This window comes from Atractosteus spatula, chromosome 1 (assembly GCF_055471065.1).
Source record: "Atractosteus spatula isolate fAtrSpa1 chromosome 1, fAtrSpa1.hap1, whole genome shotgun sequence".
NCBI lineage: Eukaryota > Metazoa > Chordata > Actinopteri > Semionotiformes > Lepisosteidae > Atractosteus > Atractosteus spatula.
Genome location: NC_142706.1, coordinates 67,303,113 through 67,318,828, shown reverse-complemented (window position 1 = coordinate 67,318,828; position 15,716 = coordinate 67,303,113). Strand labels below are relative to the sequence as shown.

The 15,716-nt window shown below is 38.3% G+C and overlaps 1 protein-coding gene across 1 annotated transcript; it reads right to left on the bottom strand.

Annotated features, from left to right (window-relative positions):
* Positions 1-3,021: 3,021 nt before the first annotated feature.
* On the bottom strand, positions 3,022-13,395 carry LOC148841623 (dihydropteridine reductase-like). The gene is made up of 7 exons (XM_088917847.1): positions 13,174-13,395; positions 12,414-12,506; positions 11,589-11,685; positions 10,738-10,878; positions 7,114-7,222; positions 5,432-5,515; positions 3,022-3,557 (listed from the first exon to the last, which is right to left on the bottom strand). The coding sequence occupies exons 1-7, from the start codon at positions 13,264-13,266 to the stop codon at positions 3,452-3,454; spliced, it is 723 nt and encodes a 240-aa protein (XP_088773973.1). The 5' UTR covers positions 13,267-13,395; the 3' UTR covers positions 3,022-3,451.
* Positions 13,396-15,716: the final 2,321 nt, after the last annotated feature.

The following is a 15,716-nucleotide window of genomic DNA, read 5'->3' as shown; positions in this document are numbered from 1 at the left end:
TTAATAATGAACTGACAATTTTTGGGAAGGTTCTGGAATGAGTATTCCTGAGAGAAGTCAGCCTTGGCATCTTAAACTCCTTACTGTGTCTTCATCCTGGGTCTCACTGTCAAGCTATCAGTTATCATCAAGGTACAGCACATTCCCTGGAGAACAGACGTTAGCATTATACAGGATACAAACACTTCATGTGCCAGTGCACCTCATCATTACTCAGTGCTTTAGTACCTGTATCGTGAACATGCAGGAAGGATGTATTAATTGTATGCTGAATAGCGAGTACAGTAGCAAATTATGACATTATATCAGACATTATTAAGACATTTAGCCATTTGCCATTTTCTTTATCATCTAGAGTTTAACCATTAAACCATTCTGTTTAAACACAGATGTCTGTTTTACTTATTAAGATTCATATTGAGAGTTCACATTTTGTAATGGGAAATTACTCATTCTTAAGGACTTAATTTTTTTCCAAGGTCCTCACAAAACTTTGTAAAATAAATTCAAGAGCATATTTACATTTGCTGTAATTTTCTCTTGATTTATTAACTTCTCAATTAATAAATCAACCACCATTTGGAGAATAGGCTGATTAGACAAAATTAATCAGCAATACAGTATACTGCTTAGGGTTTGGGACAAATAGCCTAGAATGTACGATTTTCCACAAAGGAATATTTTAGAGGGAAATGTTAGCAGTAAACTGCCACGAAATACATTTTGTGTTGCATGTTTTCCTTTCAGAAGGGTAATACATTTTGTCTTGAGTCCCTACTGCTTAGCTGTATTTTGTTAAGGTTCCAGCTGTCACCATTATATCCTGGCTGCCAGTCAAAAATCTTTCTACATGTCTGGAAGCACTGCAGGCAGAGGAGTGATGTTTTGAGGAAAGGATGCAAAACTACAAGATCAATACAGACAACTGAATCCAAGAAGCCATTTTCCTCCAGAATCAATACAAGACTTCAAAATGGGAAGCTAAATTAATGTATAAGCGATCCAAACATTACAACATCTAACTGCTACAATAAGTAATTGCACGTAATTGATACTCAGATACTCCACATAACATACTGTATGTGGATTTCCAAATGAACTGTAAGAAACTATTATGAGGGATAATTGTAATGACTAAGTTTTTTAAATATATAAAATTGGGGAAAATATTAATATTTGTATATTTTTATATTAATATTAATAATAAAAATGTTAATACTAAGAAAAGTGTTCTGTTGACACAGCCTTTAAATGCTCTACATTATTGTATTACTTAATTCATGATGACATTAAACAATGACTGGCTTTAAAGATCTGCCTTTTAGTGTTGTGCTTCTCTATTTGGAAAGAGTCAAAAAGCTTCAGACTTTGCTGCTCTGTCAGCTCTGGTTTCAGAGTGCCTGCTTCATTACATAAGAATCACATGAACGACACCTGGAAACTTTAGCCGTGTGTCTTGTACAAGGCCTGTGGAGTTCAGTTTACTGATGCTTCAGCCTGCTGTTGTGCCCACCTGACACACCCCGGTTTCTGAGGCAGCCATCTTTTCAGGAATTCCCCAGACCCAATGTATATTTAATTTTACAACGGTATTTAATAATTAAAATAATGAATAATCCAAAAGTAATGAATCATTTTAAAAATAATGAATATTTTTTAAAAGGATTCAAGTTGTTCAGGTGTAATGTTTCACTTTACCAGACAACTACTTTTAAAGACTTCAGAAACCACATTTTCTGAGCTTTTTAATTAATTTTTCATTTAATGTTTAATTCTAAAAAGAGAAAAGTTAGTATGTGATGTTTCCAAAACAATTACAACTGTCTTATTACCTAAAGTTTGCCGAGTAAGCCCTTCATGCGTTCCAATATGAAGTATCCTTCTCTTGTAACGTTTCCAATATTTGGAACTTGTCATGAGCTTGCTGTGGACTATCTGTGCAATTCAGTTGTGCTTTGAGATTTCATCCAGTCTTTTTTCTTTTATACAAAAACGTAAACAAGCCTACTTTCAATGCATTTACTGAAATAAATGGATTGGAACAGTTTGAAATGCACGTGGACTCCATAGAAAAAACATGTAATTACTTTAACAAATGCCTTACCTCAGCAATCATCAACCCCACTGTTGCCAAGATATTTTTATCTTATTCTGACTAAGCAGTTATATATGGAAAACTTCTTTTTTTACATGAATTGTTTTGTATGGTTTAAAAATACAACAGAAGTAAAGGCTCCTTGAAAACGAGGCTCGTTTAGTTCAAAATTTGTTAAATTGTGCCCCCTTGTGGCGAACTCTATTTTTGCAGTTTGATTTGTATATCATGGTCAACAACAAGTTAACTCGGATTTCAGCCAACACAAAATTAATTAATGGAAACGGGATGAACAGTGGAGAAAGGTCAATAGAAAATACTCCTCTATAGATTATAGAGGATCCTAAAATCACTACACTTTGTAATTTTGGATTTCAAAACATATTTGGGGGCATACAGTAGTAGTATAATTTCTTATATCATAAGTCCACAAACAATCAAAGAAACACTCTCTATTCATGTTCCCAAGTGTAGCATCCTTCTATACTATTTAAACAAATGTAAAATATAGTAATACATCAAAGTCACTGCAAAAGCATCTAGATCTTAAGAAAATTGAAAACATACATGTTGGATGCTTTGAAGTATAAATAAGGAATGGCTAGAAAGACTTTAAAAATATGCTTTTGTGACTTAATGAAAGGAATTTTGTAAGTTAGACATGAAAAAAGCTACAGCTCATCACCATGATAGAAAAAAAGACTATATTGCTTCTGTTATTAATTTTTCAACTGGACCCTGCTCTCTCGCAGGAGACCACATTCCAACAATATCTACTTCACCACTGAATCCAAAGGTCTCCTTCTGGTCATATAATGGAGAACTGCCAAAGGACTCCTCTCCCAGGGTCCTGTTCCCCACAGTATGCCAACAGAAGGACAAGCAATATAACATCACCCAGTGTTTGGAGAGCAAAAGAACGAATATTTATGTGTGTGTGGGGTGTTTTTATTCCCAGCTGCAACAGATACAGTTTGAGCATTTAATGTAAAACAATATGCTTTTACAAATACTGCCACCGCTTCCAAGATGAAGGCACAGGTCAACTTACAAAAATACAGTTTTATAGTAAAAGGGGAGAGAAGACTTTGGCTCCGGCTAAAATACATTACATCACAACATACACTCCACCTATTGCTGTCAACACAGAATAAGGCCGCCCCACAGAAGGTACTGCACATTTAAGACACAACAGCAGCGTGCGCTCGTGTTCTGGTAATGTATATTGTCTAGCATCTACACAAGTCAGGTCAATATTCTGACAGATTCTGCTCAGGTGCTGCCACCTACAGTTGTCTAACTCGACTGCCGTGTGACTGTGGAGCACCTGGCCGTTCCTCCCTCAGGATCATCTTCTCAAAGATGAGCAGGAGTGGCTTCAGTTTTTCCTCCAGTGGTGACAAGCTGAATCAAACTCCCTGAGGAAGGTCTGCTGAGCCCCGTGGACCAGTTATAGAAGGTTCTGAAAGATCAAAAGGCAGCTTGGTTTCCTTTTCTAAAGCCAGAAAAGCTGATGCTGTTAACAAAGGAGCGTTTCAATTAAAATCAGGGTGTAACCGATGGAGGGGAAAAAAAACATCACACATTCTCTCACATTTTCCTTTTTTTGATTTCACAACTCCCCTTTACCCTTTCTGAGCCAATGCACTGAAAATTGATTACAAAAATCCATTAACTAATAAAACACGATCAGTTCTTCCTCAGTTTGGATACTGATTCAGCTGCTGAACGTTTTACCTTGACTGTAACTGGAACACAACTGGCAACAATCACTCGATCCTCAACCTGTTTGACTCGTATTTCATTCTTCACAACAGCATAATACGGCTGCCCTCTTTGTGCTTTGGTTATTCTATTGTGAGGTGTTGAATAAGAGATCTCCTGATAAATGTAGGATATGAATCCCATATATCTGCATGCTGTCTAAAAGACCCTTGCATCTTATCAAATTAAGGTTTTGTAAAATGTGCCTGTAGATCACTTAAAACTATTCATTATGACAGAAAATAAACACCAAAAACATCCAGCTCTAATATTCTATATGGTGGTCTATTGAAATCTACAGTCATTATTTAAGACAATAGGCACTACAATAGACTACAATAGCATCTATAGTTGACTTTTAAATGATGCATGAAATTGAAGGTTATTTCCATCTCTGCATGTAAATATAAATAGGGTACTGAAACAAAACCTATTCATTTATTTCTATCTAAGTAGTTACAGAATGGGTGGTGCAACAGTTAGCCTTTCTGTCTTGCAGTGCTGGGACCCTGGGTTCAATTCTTTGGGTGCTGTCTGTGTGGAGTTTGCATGTTCCCCCTGCATTCACATGGGCTTCCTCCAAATGTTTTGGCTTCCTCCCCATGGTCAAATACATACTGGTAGGTTAATCGGCTTCTAGGAAAATAGGCCCTGGTGCGACCGTGTGGCTGTCTACCCTGTTATGCACTGGCTATTTTAGATTTGGAGAACACATTCACTACCGTTGCAGAAATTTCTTTAATATACCTGCAGTCAGAGAGCTAAACTGATCAAGAGGAAGAACTGCACTATGAAAGTTCTGGGTAGGTTCTGGGTTCAATGTATGTCCAGTCCTGACCGCCAAATGTACAAGTCATAATTCTCTTAAGAAAATCCTAGTAAGGGATTACTGTACAGGATGTTTAACTAGGTTGGGTTACATTGGCTATATCAAATTGATGCTTTTTGTAGGCTTCAATTTTCAAAGACAGAAAAGGTCAAGGCATATTCTGAAACCCCCACAAGTCAGTCTAAGTGCAAGACTCTAAATCAGTCCTGAGGATCTTAACGTCAACCTGTTCTATCCTCAGTAACATCTCCTGCTGGTGAGGATCATGATTAGGTGCTCTTCTTGGAAATGATTCAGGGAAAGATTGATTCAACCCATGACATAAAGGGGTCATAAATCCACTGAACAATACTAGAATTTTGTTCCTGAGAATGTGTGGTCTGTATGATCCAAGTTCGTTGACATTTTGTTTTACATTTTAGAAAAAATATTTTATAAATGAAGATTTTAACTTTATACGTTGAAAAACAATTTGCTATTGTTAAATTAAAAAATATAAATCAATTCGAATGCAACAACTTTGAAAAACAACTGCTTGTTTTCTCCAACAATACATATACATTATGAAAAGAACCACATTCATTTTAAGTCAACAATAACTGAAAACACAGGTCTGGCTTGAAGTAATATTTTTTTAATCCTAGGCACTGGCTTGACTGATTGAGCATTTCATGATGTGTACAAAGCTAGGAGATGTTATCAGAATGAAACAAAGCAGGATTAATCTTCTTCAGTACACTTACTCCGCTACAAAGTCCAGCGGTGTCCAGGAACCAAAGTCTGCATCAGGCATCGATTTTCTGTTCATTGGTGTATCCAAGGTAACCCTGAGAAAGGCAGAGATGCCGATCATTAGATTTTAAACGCACAACTTGTTGTGCTGGCTGAGGTCTGCTCTTTGTACCGAATGAAGCATTAGTCTTATAAAAACAAACTGGAGAAATATGGAAAAATATATAACCAAGCCCTTCTAGAGTTCTGTATAAAAAAATCATTAGCATTTTCTAACAAGGACAAAATCATGTTAAACTTAAGGGAAAAAAAAAAACTTACATTTCACAAACAAATTTGTGATTAGATTGCAATACACTTTAATGAGTTAATTAATACATGCTTGTTTAAAAATAAACAGCAGTTCAATAGTTCGAAAAGTAATGAGAAGATATACCATCCTGTATGCTAAAAATATATCCAGAACAGCTAAATATGTCTGGCATAGGTAAAGGTTTATTCCATCCTGAAAGGAAAACAAAAAGAGACAACGTTTCGTCTGTCACCTGAAGAAGGCTGCACAGTTGAAATGTTTTGGTTTTGTCAACACACAAACACTACAGAGGTAACCATGCAATAAATAACAGGGATGCTGAATTTTTAGTTTTACTAAACAAAATACTGCTGCTTTACATTTGACTGGACAACTACACACTCTTTGCAATGAAATCATTTTAATTGCTACTGCAATATCAACATTTCAAAACCTTCTCCTTCAGATGCAAAAAACAGTAGGAGAATACAAAATGGTGCTTGAAGTAACAGTTCCAGCATAATTTACATATTTATGTATTTATATATTTATATATCCACTGAAAACAAGAAGCAGAGTTTTCTAAAAAAAACTGCATCACCTGAAGCAATCTGCTTCTCATAAGGAGAACTGCAAAGTCATCGTAGTAATGTTATCCAGATGTTGGGGCCAAAGCACAAGACAACATTCCAGAAGGACAAAAAGCATCCAGATGAAGATTACATCTAAGCTACAGCTTATTTGTAAAAGTACCTAAAAGAATTTCAATATAAAAAACTCAACACTGTAATGCACAGACAACAAATAACATACCTATGATCCCCAAAGGTGAAAAATGTGGTTTCTCTTACATTTCAAACAGAATGTGAAACTTAAAATATGGATCTAAAAAGGCAAGTGGAATATATGATTAAAGCTGCAATATTCTGAGGAACTCATGTGTCTTACACATGATTTCAGTGTAGCTATAAACAACATAGCTGTTAAAATATCAAAGGGCTAGCTAGTAAATTCTTTCTCGACTATAAAAATGGACCATTTGTGTAGTTAGCTAGAAGAACAAAAGCTGCTTATGTTTTTGAAAACACACAAAATGGTTGTAGCAGCACAGGGGACGAGTTACTGATGTAACTGCAAAAAAGAAGCATCACATGTTAATTAAAACTCTCATGTCAACAGCATTTGTACTGCTGTGAAAAAAAAAAAACGAAACCCTGACTTGCCTGCATTGTCAACAGCAAAGATGGGTGTAATTTAGCAGTGCAGAGTCTGGGTCTTCAGCTTCTCTTTAAAGGTCAAAGGCTACAGTCTGGTATTTTTTTTTTACTCGGGGGCAATTACCGCAGAGTAGAAACAGGCGCATGCGATTTTCAAGCTTTACACGCAATTATTGGTACTCACGGCAAAATCGCAATGGCGGCAGAGCCAGAAGGTAATCCGCTGGCGTCTCCTGCAAGACTCTGACAGAGCTGGTGAACTGCTGCTTTCGCCATTCCGTATCCAATCATTCCTGAGAGAAGACACACGGGTGGTACTGCAGGACCCTGACGACCCTTGGAAGAGTCTTTTCTCCCAATGTTTTAGGGCAAAAGCTGATATACTGTACATAAACATACGCACTGCTGCGTTACACTGGGCTGGAATTAGAAGAGTGTACGAACTTAAGAAATTGCAATGCCTGTGAAAACAAAGGAACATTCACATCTTTTCGGCTCAAGGTCAGGCACCTAAAAAAAAAAGACCCCCAGGGGCTTATACAAAGGTTCCCCCCCCCCCCCCATCACCCCAATTCATTAAAAAAAAATAATTACTTAAAGTACCTATTACATTTAAAGTACAAGCAAAATGACAATTGAGTGTCTGAGGCCACTATTTTATGAACTCACATACAGCCACTTCAAAGGAGAAAAACAACCAAATGCACAGTTGCAGAACAGGAAAAATCTCTTCAGCCACTAACACTGCATAGCATTAATGTTTTCTGGAGTGTTACAACTGCACGTTTTAATGTACCCACTGTGAGAATACTTTTTTCATTCACTTTAATTCTAAAATAATTGAACATCTATTCAGGCTCACAAACATCTCCTTTCAAAGCACTAGTGTCCAACTCAAGAATCTAAGCCTTGAAAATTTCTGCAAACCAGAATTGCAGAATTCCATTAAATTGCAACTGCCTAATATTTTTTGACACAACTGCATATACCATAAACCCATTAAACCAAGGGTAACATTTCAAGCAGCTTTTATGTCTCAAACTATCATCTGTTATCAATTAAATTATCACTCACACACAGTTACCTTGTAAAATATAACTAAGAAATACTGCACAATTTCTGGGGATCACATTTATATATTACTGACCATTGGAAACAGCTGGTTCTGGTGTCTGAAAGCAGTTTTGCGTTTAATCAATGAGATCAGACAGAAGAGTACTCATTCCTTCAATATTTTTGTGAAAGGCTATGGCCATTAAATCTTTTTTCCAGTGCAAGAGTCATTCTTAGCATTACCTCAGGAGACGATAGTGTAATTTGGCATAATTTTACAATATCAACAATTTGGTTGATGCGTTTATTCAAAGCAACTTACACTTAAACTTGCTCATTGATATAATTCCACCTTTTACTAAGGGAACCACTTATTCAAGTGCTGCCAACCCAATTACAAATCCTGAGCTCCTTACCACTAATTCCACACTGCTGTCTAACAGGACCCTCCTAAAATATTAGATTGCATCACAACAACAGTCAAGCAATTTCCATTTATCAATAATGAAAATAATCGGTCACAACATCATTCATTAAGAAACATGAAAAGGACAATATACATTTTATTTTAGGTAATTCCTTGCAAATGTTTTAGGACTATAAAATCACAAACAAAAACTGACATTCTCAAACATTTACAGCATCACACACAGTGTAACAATACCCTCCCAACTCTTTGAGCTTTTGCCTGTTCTTGCCGTTTTCCAGTATTTTCTGCAGCTTAAGAAAAGCATGCTTCATTAAGGATTTTAAAGGTCACAGTGAATGTTTCATTAATGTTACTGCTAAACATTCAAAACATCTTCATTGGTTTTCAATTAGGTTTCTACCTGTAGGTAAGAAAAGTAAGAATGCGATGTTGCTCATGTTACAGTATTAAAATGTGTTTCCATTTTGTAAGGACCAGAAAAGAGGTACACAGACCCAATGATCAAAAGGCAATAACCAGAAGCATGTGTTCAAAATGAAATTTGCTGAGTCACTGCCCCTGCTTTTTGGCCAACACACTAGGTCTCCTAAACAAACTAGCTGAGAGGGGAAATTCTGCAGCTTTAGCATCAAATACTGTTCTGAGGGTTGCATGTAAGTCACAGTTTTGTTAAAAGCTCCTGAAATACTGTAGTGTACAGTATGTACCATATCTGGTCCAATATTGGGTATTTGAAGGGGTTTCACTGCATACTACTATGTCCAATTAATGATAAAATATATTTTTATATGCTGTACATTCTTTCTACTCAAATATCCAACATCTTGGACTGGAGGCTCCTGAAAAAAAGCTAAATTGCTAAAACCTGTTTTATCAGTAATTTAAAAAATTACATATATAAATAATGGCAAATAAACATTTTTGAAAACCTCCTTTTAAGGGGACACAGAATTCCTGTCTTCTATTAACTTAGTGATTACTGTACATATTTTCAGCAGTTGCTTACTTTTGAGATCAGGAACAATGTGGGCACATCAGAACTTTATGGACATTTTAGAATTTAAAGAGAAGTAGTTCGTCGATTATTGCATAGAACACAAAATGACCTCTTGTTGATAACCTTTCTATTTATGTATCCCAGTTGTTAATACTAGGTAAATAATTTCTTACGCTTACAGTATATGGCGCTTTACATGTAATGGGAACTCCCCTCCACCCTCACCAATGAGTAGCACCTGAATAATGCAACAGCAGCCAAAGTGTGCCAGTAGGCTCAACACACATCAGCTATCAGTGATTGTTTTTAACCACGGAGAGAGAACCTTGGTTTTACATCTTATCTGAAGGATGGCATCTATTTTACAGTATAGTGTCCCCATCACTATACTGGGGCATTAGGACCCACATGGACCGCAGGGTGAGCACCTCCTACTGGTCCCACTAACACCTCTTCCAGCAGAAACCTCAGCTTTAACAGGAGGTCTCCTATCCAGGTACTGGCCAGGCTCATACCTGCTGAGCTTCAACGAGTTAAATAATCAGAAGCTGAAATAATGGCAAAGTAACTACAATAAATGAACAGCCACCGTTTTAATTTCCTGAAGCATCTGTGGGTTGTTCTACATGATTGCTTGCACAGGCTATATTTGCTTTGGCTGCTTGATTCTATAGACATAACCCCCGACACACTTTTTATTTTTTTTTGCTGGTTCAAGTGCAGCAGGAGGCACTGTCGCTGATAAGGGAGTAAAGCACTGAAGTTCAGCCGACTATTCCTGTACAGGTCCTTTCTCGTTAATGCAGAACAAGATTTATTCCATCTTGAAAAGAGAAGAACAGAAACAGATCGCCTCAGCCCACTTCTGCTGCGGCCCACTATGCCTTCCACTAAATCTTTCTCTAGATCTCTTCGTCATTCCTTCTCTTCCTCCCTGGGGGGCTACTTGACCCCTTCTCTCACCAAACCGCCATTCCGTCTCTTCACAACGATCCGTTCAGAGACCAGGCTTTCTAACCACCTCCTATTCCTTTACAGATGTCATTCCTAAACGCCTGCTCCCGCCTCCTCTCCACTCCCGGCTTTTGGTCTCCCGTGCTTTATCAGCTGCCGATCTCCCCCCCCCCCCCCCTTCTCACAACCAAAGACATCCAAGGCCAAAATGCTGTGTTTCTTTTCTTCTCTTTTCATCATGGAATAAACCTTGACTCGTTCCTTTGCAGCCTACGCCTGCTGACCCTTCTCGTTAATGGCAGTAACTCGTAACGTGGAACAACAGCACTTGAACTGGCAAAGCAGTTAAGCATTTTTCTCTGTAAAAACCCCACCTGGAGTTCCAGCTAAGGCAGCTTTGGCACCCGCCAGCGTCAGCAGCCCTCCTTCCTTCAGGTGCTTGGTAGCCAAGTGACTGGAAATGGTTGAAGTCCAGACACTCTGCTTCCACATTAGGTCACAGTTTTTGTACAAGGCTTGAGGCAAACAAACAAAAAAAAAGGCTTTAAGATGCATGTTAATCTCAGAATTATTGGTGCTAGGGAGCAGTACTTTAAAACACCATCGGTTTTCTTGAACTGGCTAACCCTGACGATTACGAACCTGAATTCACAAGAGCTTTTAAATTCACAATCTGATTATTTTTATTACACCCATCCAATTTGGAGTCACCAATCGGGCGTTTTTCCCCACACATTGGCTCACAGCTATGAACCCCACAACCGCACACAGGGAAGAATGAGGAACAATATTGCAGACTCCTCTGACATGTCACGGGAAAAACACATCACCTTACCACAGTTTCAGCACTGACTGAAGGGAGGAGGGTACATCCCTCCCCAACCGTACTACATGCAACCACCAGCCACAGGGTGACAGTATCTCAGAGACTGAATATCTTTTTTACAATACATTTATAAAGCACCTTTCCAGACCCAAGAATGCCGTACATAGTCCTAAAGAGAAAAAGTAAAAAAAATAAACAAGAACAGGTACAGGTTCAGAACAAATAGTGCCCTGGTTGAATCTTTTGCCAAACATTAAGGTCACAATATTTATTAGCAGAAGTGGAATTTATCCTCAACTGAAAAAGAAAACCCTTTAAAATGCACACCGTTAAACTTGGGAGTGCTATCTGCAGCAGACTGAGCTACCTGGTTTCTCCTGCCCACGTAATCGGACTTACATTTGGCTTTTGCGCTGCCACCTGCCCATCCTCCCGCAACACACAGGATCGCATCCACCTTCCTTTCCCCCAGGAGCTGAGAAACATCGGCTGTAACCTGGAACGGAAGCACAACACAAAAACCTGAATACATCCCAACAAACAGTTACACTCGTAATAACAGTTACAGTCTTACGGGTGTGCACTACAGTTTTGTTACATTAATTCAGTCTGTCAGCAGCTCACATTCTGGCGTCAAAGAATGCAACTGTACGGCCTTTTAGCGATTAGTTTTCTGTAGTCACTATTTCAGCCGCTCCGATATTCAGACAGGCACCATGACCTTTGCTCATTTAAAAACAAATGCCTCAATCTGACTGAAAGAACAGTTAAGTCTTTAAAAAGTATAAAAGTATTATATGGCTATAATGTTATAAGTTCAGGTGGGTAGCTGCGTCAGCATGCGTAGGCTGCAAAGGAACAATAATAGGTTTATTCCATGCTGAAAAGAGAAGAAAGAAAATACAACGTTTCGGCCGTGGAGCCTTCTTCGGGTACCATATAATATAATATTATAATACTGGCTTCTTTGTTGCTCTTTCATTGTCAGACCATACTACGCGACCTTATTTCCTTCTAAATTTAACACACAGATACCGTACGAGGCACTGGATTCAATCTGAATTGTAATAACAGAAAGCCAAATTAAGATCCAAGATCCAACCCCCACTGAAATGAACGGAAGACATCCTCAGAGTGGTGATTGATTACTGAATGAAAACAGTCTGAACAGCAGCTTTCAGCGGCTCAACGACACTGCGCCCAGCAGGTGTCCGCTCTGCCTACCTGCTCCGCCTGCTCAGTAAAAGAGTCGGTAATTTTAACCAGCACGTTAGCATTTGCCTCTTCATTAGCCGTAATATCGACGGAAGCCACCCACTAAAACAAACAAACAAACAAACAGAAAAAGATTAATATATTCATACAAAATTCAATGAATGTGAATTACTTTTTTTTTCTGACGATTTGTCCATTACAATAGCCATCAACGAACTTTGAACCATAATCCGAACTATCATTATGTTCAAATTCTTTAAACAGAACATAGCACACATTGAGTCAGGTTTATGTATTTAATTAATACATAAGCATTCATCTAACAACTTCACCTGAAAAAAAAAACCGCATTGAATGTTTGTGGGCGAATACTTTGCACTTTAAAGCCAAAGACGGAGGATGTAGTGCCATACTGTAGATCCAACACTTAATTTTAAAATTAATGGTACTCCTTGTCTTCGATTATAAGACCCAGAGAGCGTTGGAGCATAAGGTCATGATATTAATCAGAACAGTTTTCAAATTATATATATATATTAATTGATTAAATCCTAAAATAGTATTCGTCACCTATTTATTAAGTTACCCTAATTCGATGTCGTAAATCTTTAAAGCGCATTTATGTAGATATGTGCGATACTAACTCAGCCCAGTAAGTGAATTACTGTAACACGGCTGTGAAATGCAATGCCTACACAATCCATCAAATAACATTCAACTGGTCACACGAAATAAATGATGACATCGCAGGTCCCCATCTTCTACTTACCCAGCTTTTCGACTTAAAGTACTGGACGCATTTGGACCCGAGTGCGCCCTTCCCCCCATAAACGATAACCCTGTGCGCTTCTGCAGCTGCCATTCTCAAACTGAAATCCACTTGACAGACCTACAGCTCAAGTCAGAAATGTTCCTAAGTGTCTTATTTTCCCCCACAGCAGGCTATATGTCAGAGAGCCAGACGCCTATGGCCCCTCCTACCAGCCCGAGAAGAGCTGACGGCTGGTTTCTGCGTGCAGCACCACCTCCAGCGCGGAGGACCGTGAGAGCAGTGTTTTCGGTTGTGAGCACGGCGTGCGGAATGGTGCAGAAGTACAGAATTGTCCTGTTTTAATACCGCTATAATACCATTACTTCTGAGGAGATGTTTCCTGGAATAGCGATGATTTTCCCCCGGAGTTAAAGTGAACGCTTGAATACTGATGTCAAAGCGTTACGTCCGAATTTGCAATATAGTTTAGAATCGTGTTTGTTATATTTCCTCTACTTTGTCTACATGTATTAGTCTTATTATACTGTTGCTTGAGTCTGATACTTTATCTTAGGCGATTTAAAGCGAAAAATACAATCGGATTTCGAACTTCATAAAGACCAAGATTTACATGTTGTTACTTACGCAGTAGCCTATGAAAAACGGGGGAGCGCGGCGTGTATCTTACGGAAGACATCGCACAGTGGAGCACAGCTAAAGCAAGATTGGAAAGCTGGTATATTAAGTAGAATGAAAGAGGCCATTAAAGTAACCTTGTAGAACAAAAACGACCGACAGGTGTGATCTGATCTGTAATGAGTAGTCAAGAACGGCAGGTTATATAAACTAAGCCAGCAGCATGATGGGCTTCTGTATGAAACAATGTTGCTAATGTTTTCTGTATGGCGGTCAGACAAGCACTTTGATTTTTGTTTTTGCCTTAACATTTCATAGGAATGCGTTTCGAGATTTCTAAAATTGAGTTGCAAACTCTTGAGTTGCCTGATGTTCTGTCAGCAGCAATATATAAAAAAAGGCATACTCATGGTTGTGACTCAGGATTTATATGGAAGAGCATGTTGTCATATGTAGTAAATAGTGATCGTTTTGTTGCTGCAAAGCTCACCTTGACTAAGAGATGAGTTACCCAAGGTGTTGAGGAGAGGCAGATCCTGCATTACACAAGGAAACAGATGTGCCAAGAGCAGAAGAGGAAGGTGTTGAACATCTTAGCTCCCTCAGCTTTGAGCATGCTCGGCAAGTCTTACAATGCTCCCCCCTCCTTCATTAATCTCTTGGTTATTGCACAATTCCCTTTTCTAACTATCACATTGTCCACCTGTCTAGCACCTGGAGCTGCCCCTCAGTACAGCCTAAAATGTATTTTTTCAAGCATCCTCCCTCACTCCCTCATTAATGACACCTTGCTCATGAATTCCCAATCTCCTTCCTCGCAGGCTGAAACCGAGATAGACTGAACGCCTTCTCCTCCTGCCTGTTCTTCTGCAGTTCTCCGTTAGTTCGGGGGCATTGCCATTTCCACTCAGAGGGCGGATAGATGGGAATACAATTGCAGGAGAAAGAAGAAAGTACAGCAGAGGCAACAGGAGAGCTGCCAAGACTGGACAGCAAATTGGAAAAGCAACCCTATAGCAAAGGTGACAGAAGCTGAAAAAAGGGGAGGACTAGTAAAATAATACATTATTTAAAAGTCATCATAATGTTCTGTTGTGCTTTTCACTGCCTCTCAAAAAATACAAAATAGGATTTTAGAGGCAGAAAGAGGCAAAGTCAAATTTTACACATTAGCAGTTTCAGATACTCAGAGTTGCAGAATGAAGAATTTAGTTTATAAGCTGCCGTATTTTTCTAAAAGCCAAGACATTTTTAAATATATTGTTTACATTACAGAATACAGCATTACATAATGACATATACAGCATTTTCCACCTCTGTATTAATAAATCCTTACTTTCAATATTTGTCTTGGAAAAATGTTTTTATTTTTGCAAATGGATAGACAACAAATTAATGCAATTAGGACTGGATTCTCATATATTGCCCAGATAAAACTGAATCTTTTGTTAAGCTTTTGTTGGCTCTGAAAATATGTTTTAAATGCCAAGCCTTTATTCTAAAATTAACCTTAAAGGGCTGTAAAATGATCTTCTTTCAAACCTGCCATCTTTTATCCTCAAGAATGCTCTGTAGCTTTCAGAATCCATTCACCGAAGTGTCTAATCTCAAATCGGATTTCATTTCTTATATTTCAAGCTTGTAATATTCAAGCCTTTTAGCTCATACATTTTTATCTGACACTTTGCCCTGCCATTTCTGCTCTTAAATGGTTTCATGCTTTGTGGTTTGGAAGAATTGCTCTGCATTGTAGCTAAGATGACATTTAGAAACCTTGACGATAACAGTTGCTACGACATCTGATACAGGACAATTAAACCATAAGTAACAAATTCACTGCCGTGTATCAGTCATGCCTTGATATTAAAAACTGAAATATGCTATTTTGTCTTAGCATCTGTAGCTATAACCTGCTGCTGCCTATG